The sequence below is a fragment of the Lethenteron reissneri genome, chromosome 68 (genome assembly GCF_015708825.2).
Source record: "Lethenteron reissneri isolate LAM-NWPU_2019-01 chromosome 68, ASM1570882v1, whole genome shotgun sequence".
Taxonomy (NCBI): Eukaryota; Metazoa; Chordata; class Hyperoartia; order Petromyzontiformes; family Petromyzontidae; genus Lethenteron; species Lethenteron reissneri.
The window spans coordinates 6,633,209-6,648,930 of record NC_083846.1 but is presented as its reverse complement, the minus strand read 5'-3'; the positions used below and the strand labels follow the sequence as shown (position 1 = coordinate 6,648,930).

The 15,722-nt window shown below is 49.8% G+C and overlaps 1 protein-coding gene across 2 annotated transcripts in view; it reads left to right on the top strand.

Moving 5' to 3' along the window:
* Positions 1 to 4,391, top strand: part of LOC133360276 (probable methyltransferase-like protein 25) — a 34,376-nt gene extending 29,985 nt beyond the window's left edge. The window contains exons 9-12 of one of the 2 annotated variants that reach the window (XM_061578912.1): positions 463 to 556; positions 1,029 to 1,103; positions 2,008 to 2,079; positions 4,263 to 4,391. In XM_061578912.1, the coding sequence (XP_061434896.1) occupies positions 463 to 556; positions 1,029 to 1,103; positions 2,008 to 2,079; positions 4,263 to 4,379 (358 nt within the window). In that variant the 3' untranslated portion in view covers positions 4,380 to 4,391. Of the gene's footprint in view, positions 1 to 462; positions 557 to 1,028; positions 1,104 to 2,007; positions 2,306 to 4,262 lie in introns of those variants that run through there. The other variant, XM_061578911.1, reaches the window with a different exon arrangement.
* The last annotated feature ends 11,331 nt before the right edge of the window (positions 4,392 to 15,722 follow it).

Sequence of the window (15,722 nt, the reverse complement as noted above, 5' to 3'; positions counted from 1 at the left end):
GGAGGAGGAGGTGGTGGTGTCGTTGTTTGGAAGGGGATCCCTTTCCACAATAACGTCGGGTAACTGCCCTTCTGGGGTTCTTTCTCTTTTGTGCCTCTTTTCTGCCAGTAACTGTGAGTCACTTGAGCTCTCTCTGACTAAAAACTTATCTAAAGAGGTTTGTTTCTGCCTCTCACACGGTAAAACCTTTGTCTGGGCAAGCGTCATGCACGCTGCTGGGCCATACGCGTCTCAGCCGTACAGGTTCTTTCAAGTCGCGATTGCCCGTTCAACCTCCGAATTTCGTTCGGTTTCCGGAGCAAAAAATGTTCGAAAATATCGTTCGAACACCGATTTGTTCGAGTTCTGGTGCGTTCGATCTCCGAAGTGCTACTGTGTTTGCCAGGAAATACTCCACATCTCATTACTCGCCATGATCTGAGCACCGTTGTTCGGTGTTTTGTTGTTGTTGTTGTTTCTCAGCGACGAGCACGTGGGAAAGGTGTTCTCGAAGAGCCGGAGCTTTGTCGATTACTGCCGAAGAGTCCTGGAAAAGATGGGGCTTGATCACGCCAAGGTGAAACTCTCCGATGCGTTGTCCCCCCGCGTACCTGTTAACCGTGTGGCATCCTGCAAAGATTAACGCCGCTGCAGTTTTCTGGAGGTTAACCCCACCGTAGGTTAACGCCTCCGTGTGTTTAAAGACAAATAAATCTCGCAGAGCAATTGCAAACCCTCCGTTAGAGAACGGAGGGTTTCCACGTGTCTGTGTGTGTGTGTCTGTGTGTGCGTGTCTGTGTGTGCGTGTCTGTGTGTGCGTGTCTGTGTACGTGTCGGTATATCTGTGTGCGTGTCTCTGTGCCCGTGTCTCCATGTACGTCATCGGAACAGGAAAGGGTTAAGTGCAGAATTGAATTGAATATGATTTTGGTGTGCAGAGATTTGTGACTGGGCTGAAGCCATCTATCGATGCAGTCCTGATCTATGTCTGTAGTTTCACGCCACCATAGATGCTCCGTGATTCTTTGCTCGTGTGTGTTCCTATACAGCTCACAGATTCTGAAATCCAGAGCTACCATGACCGTTACATCGACAGAAAGGTCGAACTTGAAGCTTTCAATCAGGTAAACTACTTATTTTACAAGTGACATTCTGTATTCTGATCTCTCTCTCGAAATCAGCTCAAGCCTCTGGTCTCTGTGTGCGTGTCCGTGTCTCTGTCTGCGTGTCTCTGTGTGCGTGTCCGTGTCTCTGTGTGCGTGTCTCTGTCTTGCGTGTTCGTGTCTCTGTGTGCGTGTCCGTGTCTCTGTGTGCGTGTCTCTGTGTGCGTGTCCGTGTCTCTGTGTGTGTGTGTCTGTGTGCGTGTCTCTGTGTGCGTGTCTCTGTGTGCGTGTCTCTGTGTCCGTGTCTCTGTGTCCGTGTCTCTGTGTGCGTGTCCGTGTCTTTGTGTGCGTGTGTCCGTGTCTCTGTGTGGTGTCTCTGTGTGGTGTCTCTGTGCGCGTGTCTCTGTGCGCGTGTCTCTGTCTGCGTGTCCGTGTCTCTGTGCGCGTGTCTCTGTGCACGTGTCTCTGTGCGCGTGTCTCTGTGTGCGTGTCCATGTCTCTGTGTGCGTGTCCGTGTCTCTGTGTGTGTGTGTCTCTGTGTGTGTGTGTCTCTGTGTGTGTGTGTCTCTGTGTGTGTGTCTCTGTGTGCGTGTCTCTGTGTGCGTGTCTCTGTGTCCGTGTCTCTGTGTCCGTGTCTCTGTGTGTGTGTTTCTGTGTGTGTGTCTCTGTGTGTGTGTGTCTCTGTGTGTGCGTGTCTCTGTGCACGTGTCTCTGTGCGCGTGTCTCTGTGTGCGTGTCCATGTCTCTGTGTGCGTGTCCGTGTCTCTGTGTGTGTGTTTCTGTGTGTGTGTCTCTGTGTGTGTGTGTCTCTGTGTGTGCGTGTCTCTGTGCACGTGTCTCTGTGCGCGTGTCTCTGTGTGCGTGTCCATGTCTCTGTGTGCGTGTCCGTGTCTCTGTGTGCGTGTTTCTGTCTCCGTGCATCCAGATGAAAGCCGCCCTCGCTCCCTGTGTGGAAGCTCTCATTTTAACGGATCGCTTGTGCTATCTACAAGAACAGGTAAACACATTCAACTCTTTGTTAATTTGTAAGGAACGAAACAGTAAGACTTCTCCACAAATCTGGCCGTCGCCTGATGAAGCTGGTTGTAATTACTGGCGAAACGTCGTACTCAGATTGTAAATGTTGTGGCTTGGTTCTCCAACACACCTGTGTGCTGTACTAGTATAATACACTATACACTACACTATACAGTACTACACACTACACTATACACTAGACTATACACTACACACTACTATACACTACACTATACACTACACTATACACTCCACTATGCACTCCACTATGCACTACTATACACTACACTATACACTACACTACTATACACTACACTATACACTACACTATACACTACACTATACACTACTATACACTACACTATACACTACACTATACACTACTATACACTACACTATACACTACACTATACACTACACTATGCACTACTATACAGTACACTATACACTACACTATACGCTACACTATACACTACACTACACGCTACACTATACACTACACTACATACTAGTGCTGTACTAGTGACGAATTGGCCACGTTCTGTTTACATGACAACCCTTACTAGTTGGCTGTGTCGGGTGGTGGTGGTTTTACGACACATTTATTTATTTACGCGATCTAACCCAAAGAACCTCTTATGGATGATATTGGTCGCGAAAGCCTCCCACGTGTTAAGAAAATGTAGTCGATTCAGAACGAATACTGAACGATCTTCGACCAACAGATGATGATGGGCGTGCTCAGTGGCAACAATACAAACACTTTACCAGCAGAGCCAGAGATCAATCAAAACCCCGCCCCAATGTTTGTAGAGATATTGCAATGGCTGTACTGTAGGGGCGATCGCGCGGATTTTGGATGTAACCGGAGCACACATATTCGTTGTTCGGTTTCAGCATGTGACCTGTCGTGAACATTTCGAAGAACAGCAATGCATCACTGTTATTAGATGATTAATTTTTGGCTGAAGGGAAAATCCCCGGGTTGTTAGCTCGTGTCAAAATCTCGATTTGAAGCTTTCGTGACTGCAGGAATCCATACTGTCTGGTTCTGTCGGTAAAGTGTCAAAATCTCAGCGCGCCCGGTTAATCTGCAAGTCGGAAAATTAAAATAAATCACAACGTTTCCATTGCAACACAAGCGATCATCGCCGCCGGTGTTGCAATAGAAACGTCGTGATTTATTCTTATTTTATACCTCCGTGACTTTTACCGAAAGGTAGCAGAGAGTTTCGTGTCAAAATCTCAGCGCGCCCGGTGAATCCACAAGTCGGATGATCCGCGCATGCCGACAACCAAGAGTCTATCGTGGAGAGCAGTGGTTCTTAATCTTCACCGTAACCTCAGTCTCAGTCGTACAATGTGTTTTTGTAGAATGTTTATAAACAGACCAGGGGGTTGATGAGACGAAGTAAGTTGTGACTTCACATGCCCCGAGGCTTAATTTGTGTTTCGGTGATTTAGCTTCTAAAAAAAACCTGGCCACGTCTCGCAACCCCCCCCCCCCTAGAAGGGCATCTCGCATCTCCAGGGGATGCAGCGTGCACCCCAGGTTAAGAACCACTGGTGTGTAGTGTATAGTGTAGTGTAGTGTATAGTGTAGTGTATAGTGTAGTGTATAGTGTAGTGTGTAGTGTAGTGTATAGTGTAGTGTATAGTGTAGTGTATAGTAGTGTGTAGTGTAGTGTATAGTGTAGTATATAGTGTAGTGTATAGTGTAGTGTATAATGTAGTGTATAGTGTAGTGTGTAGTGTAGTGTGTAGTGTATAGTGTAGTGTAGTGTGTGGTGTAGTGTATAGTATAGTGTAGTGTGTAGTGTATAGTGTAGTGTATAGTGTAGTGTGTAGTGTAGTGTGTAGTGTATAGTGTAGTGTATAGTGTAGTGTATAGTGTAGTGTATAGTGTAGTGTATAGTGTAGTGTATAGTGTAGTGTATAGTGTAGTGTATAGTGCAGTGTATTGTGTAGTGTATAGTGTAGTGTATAGTGTAGTGTTTAGTAGTGTAGTATATAGTGTAGTGTATAGTGTAGTGTATAGTAGTGTATAGTGTAGTGTATAGTGTAGTGTATAGTGTAGTGTATAGTGTAGTGTATAGTGTAGTGTGTGGTAGATAAGGGGAGCGGTCGTGCCCGCCCGTGACGTCGATCCTCAACGTTGAACAGGGGGTTGCCCACGTGGGCATCGTGCGGCTGTTCCACCCCTTGGTGTCCCCCCGGTGCTTCGCTCTCGTCGCAAGCAAGACGGCCCAACCCGACATCCTCGCCTCCTCGTCGCCCTGAGACAACATCATCATCACCACCCTGCCATCATCGCCCTCGTCACCACCATCATCACTACCACCATCATCACTACCACCATGGTCAACACTGTCATCACCATCATCACCAACATCACATCATCATTACCAACATCATCACCACCACCATCATCACCAACATCATCACCACCATCATCACCACCATCATCACCACCACCACCACCATCACCACCATCATCACTACCACCATGGTCACCACCATCATCACCATCATCACCAACATCATCATCACTACCACCATCATCACTACCACCATCATCACTACCACCATCATCACTACCACCATCATCACTACCACCATCATCACTACCACCATCATCACTACCACCATCATCACTACCACCATCATCACTACCACCATCATCACTACCACCATCATCACTACCACCATCATCACTACCACCATCATCACTACCACCATCATCACTACCACCATCATCACTACCACCATCATCACTACCACCATCATCACTACCACCATCATCACTACCACCATCATCACTACCACCATCATCACTACCACCATCATCACTACCACCATGGTCAACACTGTCATCACCATCATCACCAACACCATCATCACTACCACCATCATCACTACCACCATCATCACTACCACCATCATCACTACCACCATCATCACTACCACCATCATCACTACCACCATCATCACTACCACCATCATCACTACCACCATCATCACTACCACCATGGTCACCACCGTCATCACCATCTTCACTATCACGGGCACCTCCACGAAGCGTCTCACTGCTGCCACTCACTGTGACGATCGAGGGGGACCCCCCCCCCACCCCCGACGCTGGCAGATGGCCCTGTGGGGCACAAGGACAGCTTTCAAAATCACTCGTTCACTCGCCTACCAGCTCACTCACCCACTCACCCGTTCACTCACCCATTCACCCACCCATTCACTCGCCTACCAGCTCACTCACTCACCCACCCACCCACTCACTCACCCACCTACTCACTCGCCTACTTGCTCACTCACTCACCCACTCACTCACTCACCCACCCACTCACTCACCCACCCACCCACCCACCCACTCACCCACCCATTCACTCGCCTACCAGCTCACTCACCCACTCACCCATTCACTCGCCTACTCACTCACTCACCCACCCACCCACCCCCCCCTCCAAGTCACTCACCTACTCGCTCACCCATCTAGCCACTCATCTACTCACCCACCTACTCACCCACCTACTCACTCACATACCCACCCAACTACTCACCCAACTACTCACCCACTCACCCACCCATTCACTCACCTACTTGCTCACCCACCCATCTACTCACCCACCCACCCACTCACCCATCCAATTCACTCACTTACTCGCTCACCCATCTAGCCACTCATCTACTCACCCACCTACTCACTCATATACCCACCCAACTACTCACCCACTTTCCCACCCACCCATTCACTCACCTCCTTGCTCACCCACCCATCCACTCACCCACCCACTCACCCATCCAATTCACTCACCTACTCGCTCACCCATCTAGTCACTCATCTACTCACTGGCCCACCTACTCACTCACATACCCACCCAACTACTCACCCACTCTCCCACCCACCCATTCACTCACCTCCTTGCTCACCCACCCATCCACTCACCCACTCATCCACTCACCCACCCACTCACCTACCCACTCACCCATCCAATTCACTCACCTACTCGCTCACCCATCTAGTCACTCATCTACTCACTGGCCCACCTACTCACTCACATACCCACCCAACTACTCACCCACTCTCCCACCCACCCAGTCACTCACCTACTCGCTCATCCACACACTCACCCACCCACTCACTCACCCACTCACTCACCTACCCAACCACCCACCTAATTGCTCGCCTACCCACCCACCTAATACCCACCCACTCACCTACCCACTCACCTGTTTCCCCATCCACTCACCCACCCACTCACTCACCCACCTACTCACCCACCTACTCACCCACCCACCTACTCACCTACCCACTCACCCGACACTGAGAACAATAGTTATGAAGTTATCTCCGTGTCTACGTTACAGTTCTGTGTAGAATTCTTTTTTTGTAATTTTAAACTACTGCTTAAAGAATAAATATAATATTAATCTATTTTTAACCTACTTTGTTTTCCTTTTGTGCTGGAAATCTCAGAGTGCATCTGTGTCCGCCACCCCATCCCGCCCACCACCCCTACAACTGTCCACCCACCCAGCAGTGATCCGTGTGGTGGGGTAAAGTGTGGTAATCCCACCGCGTGGTGAAGTATGGCCGCAACGGTGACTAGGAGATGTTAACTACCTCGCCTGGTATACAGGAGGTCGTGGGGTCGATCCCGACCCTGACGCCTGCTGTATATTTGGGGTTTGCGTCTTTATCATCATCACGGTGGCTAGGAGATGTTAACTACCTCGCCTGGTATACAGGAGGTCGTGGGTTGAATCCCGACCCTGATGCCTGCTGTGTATTTGGGGTTTGCGTCTTTCTTTATCATCATCACGGTGGCTAGGAGATGTTAACTACCTCGCCTGGTATACAGGAGGTCGTGGGTTGGATCCCGACCCTGACACCTGCTGAGTATTTGGAGTTTGCGTCTCTCTTTATCATCATCACGATGGCTAGGAGATGTTGACTACCTCGCCTGGTATACAGGAGGTCGTGGGGGTCGATCCCGACCCTGATGCCTGCTGCTGCTGTGTATTTGGAGTCTGCGTCTCTCTCTCCCCAGGGTCGTGTGGATTTTTCCCCGGGTCCTCCGGTATTTTCCTCCACATTTTGAATAAACATCACCACACGTTTAGAGTGTTTGGCTGCCGCTCTTAATGTCCACGTGATAAGCCACTTCGCTGAGCTATCATGTGTGACCAGGTCGCTTCCGATAACGAGCTACACAGCTCAACGCGGCTTTACCCGGTAAATAAAATAGTTTATTTCCGGCTCACATAGAGACCCACGGACTCGCGTAGATATCCAAAGTGCTCGCCACAAATGGACCACAATGCCTTGCTGACCTCGTCAAGAAGCACAAAGCGTCGTCGCGCGGAACTCCGGTCATCCTCGCAAAGCGGCTTTTGGCGAACCTTCGAAATGCGCTTCTGCGGCCGTCTGGAACGCTCTTCCGATATACGAGGAAGCCGCTGGGAGCAGTGCTGCACTCTCAAATCATCATCTAGATTCACAAACGAATTTCTTTAGAACTGTTGTGTTATAATAGGGTTTTTCCCCTTTTTTCTGGCAACAAAACTTAAATCTTCTTACAAAGATTCATGTCTGCTTTAACCACAATACTTGCAGTCAAAATGCAAACAAAAAACACACTATGATAATATATGCATTGTCCTTGGTGTGGACCAATCGTCCCTTATATGATCATAGTGTGTGTTTTTGTTTGCATTTTGACTGCAAGCATTGTGGTGAATGCAGACATGAATCCTCGTAAAAAGGTTTCAGTTTTGTTGCCAGAAAAAGGGGAAAAAACCCCTATTATTATATTTTGGTACTGGCAAAGGAGGTCTAATGAAACTGTTGTGTTCAGTTTGTTATCCCCCCTCCCCCCAGCACCTTGGACTGGCGCGGTTGGCTACGTACGGTGGGTGGTGCGAAGTAAGTTCAACGTACGAACGTCCCGACGCGAAGACTCGTGTGATGGCACGTCGGCTCATGCCTAAAGACTTGCGCAGACAGAGTCGAGGTGAAACCCGTTTCTCAGGTGTCGCCAGTTGCCGAGTCTTCGTCACGGCCGACCGAGACTCACGGGAGAATTTGCTTATTTTTAAATCCTTTATATTAAGTTCACTTGCTTGCTTGCTTGCGCGCTTACGACCGTGCAAATCTTTCGGTCGTTTTTTTAACCCACTTCCCGTGATCCAATCGAGCTGACATTTTGCACACAGACTCGTTGTGCGTGACAATTTATTTTCGTGAAAACATTTTTCCAAAATTTTCCACTTTTTAGGAAAACATTTTTTTCATATTTAATTTTAAATACCAATGTGAAAAAAAATGAAACTCTTACTCAAGAAAAACAGAAATGAATAATAAAATAAAACCGATGCCACGCATATAAAGGATTTATAGTGAAAAACTTTGTTTTTACGGGTTAATTTTTTACAAATGACACGTTTGGGTTCATTCCAGCTCCCTAAATATCAGCGTCACTTCCACGCAAGGCGAGAGGAAGAGAGAGACACGCAAACTCCATATACACAGCAAGCGTCAGGGTCGGGGTCGAACCCACGACTAGTTAAGGATAAGCCCCCTCCGTTGAGCTGTCGTTTGCGATGATCAGGTCGCTTCTGCCTGGTCAGCTGCATCGCTCAGTGGGGCCTTATCTGGTAAAATTAAACTAATTATTAAAAAAAGTTTAATCGGCCTCTCTAACCCTCCCAATGCTTTACTGCTGTACTATACTCTTTTATATTTTATTTTACTGGCTTAAGGCCCAATGAGCTATGTAACTCTTTTTCAGAAGCGGCCTGGCCACAACTGAAAGCTTAACAAAGTGGCTGATCGCGTGGAGATGTGTAGCGGTAGTGAAATAGTCTAAACGCGTGTTGCTGAATGTGGAGGTAACAAGCGGAGGACCCGGAGGAAAATCCACGCGACCATGGCGAGAGAGAAACACGCAAACTCCAAATATGCAGCAGGCGTTTGGTTCGGGATTTAACCCACGAAATCCTTTATACCAGGCGAGGTAGTTAACATCTCCTAGCCACCATGATGATGATGAGAGAGAGACACGCAAACTCCAAATATGTAGCAGGCGTCAGGATCGGGATCTAACCCACGACCTCCTGTATACCAGGCGAGGGAGTCAACATCTCTTAGCCACCGTGATGATGATGATGAGAGAGAGACGCAAACTCCAAATATACAGCAGCAGGCATCGTCATGGTCGAGATCGAACCCACGACCTCCTGTAGACCAGGCGATGGAGTTAACATCTCCTAGCCACGGTGATAATGAGAAAGAAACACGCAAACTCCAAATATACAGCAGGCGTTTGGGTCGGGATCTAACCCACGACCTCCTGTAGACCAGGCGAGGGAGTCAACATCTCGCCACGTTTTCTTTTTACTTCTGAAGTAATGGCTCTGAATAATTTAAGTGAAAAATGTGAAGTGCATTCGTCATTTGTGGGTGTGGGTGGTTGTAGTCTTTGGTACGGGGAGCCGTGGGCACAGTGGTTAACGCTACAGGGCGACCCGAGTTCGATTCCCGCTCACGGCCACCAGCAACCGGTGACGATGAATCTGAACCGGTCCTGAGCCTCCTCCCCCTAGGTCGACTCGGCCTCAAATAAGTACTTGGGGCGGTGTACAGTAAATATCGCCACTGGGGAGACAAAGGCGGTCGGGCGTGGTGCTGGCCACCCACCCCCTCGTGTGCCGTGCCGGCCTTTATAGGTGCTACTCGCTAACAGCACTTGCCCCTGTAGTCTGTTCTTTGGGTCTTTCGGTAAACTAGATTACCACTCGTCCACCATGCCTATTGCATGCGCTATCCGCTGCTGGCCTAGACTACCACTAGTCCACCATGCCTGTTGCATGCGCTATCCGCTGCTGGCCTAGACTACCACTAGTCCACCATGCCTGTTGCATGCGCTATCCGCTGCTGGCCTAGACTACCACTAGTCCACCATGCCTGTTGCATGCGCTATCCGCTGCTGGCCTAGACTACCACTAGTCCACCATGCCTGTTGCATGCGCTATCCGCTGCTGGCCTAGACTACCACTAGTCCACCATGCCTGTTGCATGCGCTATCCGCTGCTGGCCTAGACTACCACTAGTCCACCATGCCTGTTGCATGTGCTATCCGCTGCTGGCCTAGACTACCACTAGTCCACCATGCCTGTTGCATGCGCTATCCGCTGCTGGTCTAGACTACCACTAGTCCACCATGCCTGTTGCATGCGCTATCCGCCGCTGGCCTAGACTACCACTCGTCCACCATGCCTGTTGCATGCGCTATCCGCTGCTGGCCTAGACTACCACTAGTCCACCATGCCTGTTGCATGCGCTATCCGCTGTTGGCCTAGACTACCACTAGTCCACCATGCCTGTTGCATGCGCTATCCGCTGTTGGCCTAGACTACCACTAGTCCACCATGCCTGTTGCATGCGCTATCCGCTGCTGGCCTAGACTACCACTAGTCCACCATGCCTATTGCATGCGCTATCCGCTGCTGGCCTAGACTCTTGTGCCCCGCCCTCTCCGTTCTGACGCTTGGGCGACGCCCACTTCTAGACCTTTATAAACAGTTTGCATTTAGAGGCTTTACCCCCCTTCCCTCTCCGCCTGATGTCGCCCGCTTGTGTTGCGACAGAAACTTCGTAGTTTTTTTGTTGATTTCATTTTTATTAACTTGAACCTATCCACGTGACTTTACCGAAAGACCCAAAGAATATGAATTCCTGCGGTCACGAACGCTTCAAGTCCCCTACAGTCTGTTAAGGGGCCGTCCATAAATGACGTCACGCACCTAGGGGAAGGGGGGTCAGACATTTGTGACGATGTGTGACGAGGGGGGGGGGTTTGAGAAATGTGACGTCACATGAAAATGCGCAACTTTAAATAAATATAGACAACACGTTCTACTTAATTAAATAGACTTTTTAATAAATGTTTTCTCCTACAAAATCAGAGTGCAGCGCCACATTAAATACGCACCACAATGACAATAGTTTAAAGCGATTTGAAGCATGTTTTATTGGGGGGGGGGGGCAGAGCTTTGTGACATCATATTTGAGGGGGGGGGTCTGACTTTTTGTGACGCCGTGTGACGAGGGGGGGGGGGGTAAAAAATCGTCCAAAACCGCGTGACGTCATTTATGGACGGCCCCCAAGGCGACACGGGGGATCTTTGTGCTTGATAGCTGCCGAGACCGAGGCCTTTGATCCTCCCCCAAGTGACAGCTGTTGCACATTCCACGCGTGTGTCTGCGAGACGTCAATGTCTCTACAGGATTAGGAGCCGTCCATAAATGACGTCACGCGATTTTGGACGATTTTTGACCCCCCCCCCCTTCGTCACGACGTCACAAAAAGTCGCACCCCCCTCAAATATGACGACGTCACAAAGCTCTGCCCCCCCCCCCCCAAAAAATAAAATAAAACATGCTTCAAATCGCTTTAAACTATTGTCATTGTAGTGCGTATTTAATGTGGCGCTGCACTCTGATGTTGTAGGAGAAAACATTTATTTAAAAGCTTATTTAATTAAGTAGAACGTGTTGTCTATATCGTCACACATCGTCACAAATGTCTGACCCCCCCCCCCTCCCCCGGTGCGTGACGTTATTTATGGACGACCCTCTATTATTTTTTGTTTCCTCCCAATAATGTTATGATTATCATTAACCCGAGCTTAGCCTCACCGAGTCTCAAGACTGCTGTTCGGGAGGGTCCTGCCCGCCCGGTGTTTTGGGAAATTGGGGGGAGGCGGGGAGTGGGTTGGGGGAGTGATGCTGCTGTTTGGGGCATCACGGTGCCCAGGAGATGTTAACTACCTCGCCCGGTATACAGGAAGTCGTGGGTTCAATCCCGACCCTGACGATGCCTGCTGCTGTATATTTGGAGTTGGCGTGTCTCTCTGTCTCTCTCCCAATGGTCGCGTGGATTGTTCTCCAGGTCCTCCGCGTTTAGAGTATGTTGCTACCGCTACACATCTCCACGCGATCAGCCACTTTGTTGAGCTTCCACTTGTGGCCAGGCCGCTTCATAGCTCAGTGGGCCTTAAGCCGGTAAAATAACAACATTTAGTAGTAGTTATTGTGTGATCCTATTTGAGTAAACTTTTAGATAATGTATGTCTTTGTGGTGGGCAGGGAGATAATTTATGGGCATTATCAGTGACAATTTGTGGGAGTGAGGCGGTGGGTGGAGGTGGGGGGTGTGGAAGGAAGAAACCGGGGAACCCGGAGGAAACCCATGCAGGACAGCGGGAGATCATACAAACATCACTCACTCTGTAGCACAGGCAGAGATCATACAAACATCACTCACTCTGTAGCACAGGCAGAGATCATGCAAACATTACTCACTCTGTAGCACAGGGGGAGATCATACAAACATCACTCACTCTGTAGAACAGGCAGAGATCATACAAACACCACACACTCTGTAGCACAGGCAGAGATCATACAAACATCACTCACTCTGTAGCACAGGCAGAGATCATACAAACATTACTCACTCTGTAGCACAGGAGGAGATCATTCAAACATCACTCACTCTGTAGCACAGGCAGAGATCATACAAACATCGCTCACTCAGTATAACAGGCAGAGATCATACAAACTCCACTCACTCTGTAGAACAGGGGGAGATCATACAAACTCCTCTCACTCTGTAGCACAGGAAGAGATCATACAAACTCCACTCACTCTGTAGGACAGGCAGAGATCATACAAACTCCACTCACTCTGTAGGACAGGAGGAGATCATACAAACTCCACTCTATAGAACAGGGAGAAATCATACAAACACCACTCACTCTATAGAACAGGAAGAGATCATACAAACTCCACTCACTCACTCTGTAGAACAGGGGGATATCATACAAACACCACTCACTCTATAGGACAGGAAGAGATCATACAAACTCCACTCACTCGCTCTGTAGAGCAGGGGGAGATCATACAAACTCCACTTACTCTGTAGAACAGGGGAAGATCAAACAAACTACACTTACTCTGTAGGACAGCAGGAGATCATACAAACTCCACTCACTCTGTAGGACAGGAGGAGATCATACAAACTCCACTCACTCTGTAAGACAGGGGAAGATCATACAAACTCCACTCACTCTGTAGGACTGGAGGAGATCATACAAACTCCACTCATTCTGTAGTACAGGGGGATATCATAAAAACTCCACTCACTCTGTAGAACAGGGAGAGATCATACAAACTCCACTCACTCTGTAGAACAGGGAGAGAGAATTTAAACTCTGCATCTAAAGGTCCCCGAGTCCGGGAATCGATCCCAGACGCGTCTTGATTCACACCCATTTGTAATAATTATTGGTGGAATTTAGCAAACCTAAATATAGGGCCAGATGTTGGTGACCGAGCTGAGACGATCAACTCGCTGAACTTGAAAACCCGGTTTACTCTGTGTGGGTCTGTGGGTCTCTGTGTGAGTCTATAGGTCTCTGTGTGCGTCTATGGGTGTATGTGTGAGTCTACAGCCTCGATGTGATGAGTCTATGGGTCTCTGTGTGAGTCTATGGGTCCCTGTGCGAGTCTATGGGTCTCTGTGTGAGTCTATGAGACCCCGGTGTAATCTCTGTGGGCTTCGCTGCTTTAACCCGGATGGGAACCCATGCTCTCAGCGGTCGCTGACTCAGCGCCCAGCGGCCTCCGACACTGAAATCGACTCTTGGTTGAGCAACTGTGGAGGCTGACGTCCACCCCATCGCCCTCGCTGGGCAGGTGGAGCGCAACGTCCGCCCCTTCCGCTCCCTCCTCCACCGCATCGATGGGCTCCCGCCAGACCCCCGCCGACCGGATTATCGCCCCCCCCCCCGCGCTAGCGCCCTCTCTGAGGGACGTGGCTCAACTGTTGGCTCACCGCCGCACGGAGTTAGCCCACACTCGCCCATGTACACCACCACTCACGCTAACGCGGCGGCGCGAACACGCGCGCACCTGCGGGCGATTATATCCCAACACGCGCACACACGCTGCGGCTCCACGTTCACTCCTCTCGCAATGCGTCGCTCCACACGCAGTCGCTCCACACACAAATAACCGACACCACACCGATGCTCTGTGCTAACTTTTATTCGCGGTGCAAATACACACTACCTACTGGAATATTTCATGAGAAGAGCCTAGCCTAACTCTGCCTACGTACCCAGTCACTCAAACGTCCTACCACGTACCTCGAAGCTGTACTCACGGCGTCGCACGGACGCCGTGAGAGTCGGAGGCAGAAGGACGAGAGAAAACTTCACCTATCACTGCCTCGTAGCAGCACTCGCTGGCATCACACGGAGGCTGCGAGCGGCTCGAGGAGGCAGGACAGCAGGGAGTGGGTCTTGACGGCCCAGAGGTTGAAGACAAGAGACCGAAAATCGTCCTGGGCCACTCTTTATATTCCCCAAACTTCAAAGGCCCAGGGTGACGTATCCCTTCCGTGGCCTAATCCCCTCACTTCAAGGGGCCGGGATGGTGTTTGTACCGTGCGACCAATCGTGCACCTACCTGCGGTTACCGCCCCCCTGTTACCGTGTCCTCCGTCGTGTGCCGCGGTGGCGGCGTCCGGCCACCCATTGTCCCTCGTTGCTGGGTATCTGGAACGGCGCCCGGCTGGCGAACACACACAGCCTGCGAGTGTGTATTCGGTATGAGGGCCGAGATGGGGGGGGGGGGGGCGGCAGTGGTACTGCGATTCTCCTGACCTCATGCTCTTCTTGCTTAATATTCCACCCTCAGTCCCCCCCCCCCCAATGTTGTGAGTAACTCATTGCGATTAACCCAGTGAACCTTTTCTTTCTGCGCCCACACAATGTTAAGACAATTTAGGGGCACCGCAATGTGACCTGTCCTGCGAGGGTCGGCCAATCTCCTGGCACCGGGGAACCGTGGGACTTTCCCTCTAAGGGCCCTTTGGATTAAAACCCGATGTGCCAGGCAATCCCCCGCCAAGACACGACGTGTGTGCACCGCGTGTGCTGTCTGTGTGCTCAGTGTGGGGGCCAGGGGGGAGTCGTGGCGCTTGCGGAGTTTATCCGCGGCCTTGGCACCACACAACTCTCTTGTACTCATTCAGCTTGTCGAGGTTACATTTGGTTCTGGTTCAACTCGGCGCAACTTTAGTTTTTTCCAGCAGCTGTTTACGTTTTTGTTCCACTTCAAACTTTGTTTTTCAGTGGAATGACAGCAATTCAACTTGCAAGGCAACCAAGCGGCCTCTCAAACGTAGAATTCGTTTTACACTTTTCAGTTCAACATTTTTTGTTTAAAGTTATCGTTCTTTGTCGAGCGACTCCCAGTGAAGACATTTAGAACGTCGTCGAAACATTGCCACGTCGTTGGCTCAACGTCGCCCCAACGATGGCTCAAGGTTGAGAAGCACTCTCCCAACTGGTCTCATCCCAACCACCTCTTCATTTTATCGTATCCATCCTAGGTCTAACACCCCAACCCTAACCACCAGCACCACCACCACTCCCCAACCACCTCGCCACCTTGTCAAAGGAATGGGAACGGAACGATTTCAAAAGTGCGCAACGAAGCACGGTGAAGTGCACGCTTGGAATGCTCTAAAAGAAAAAAAATCT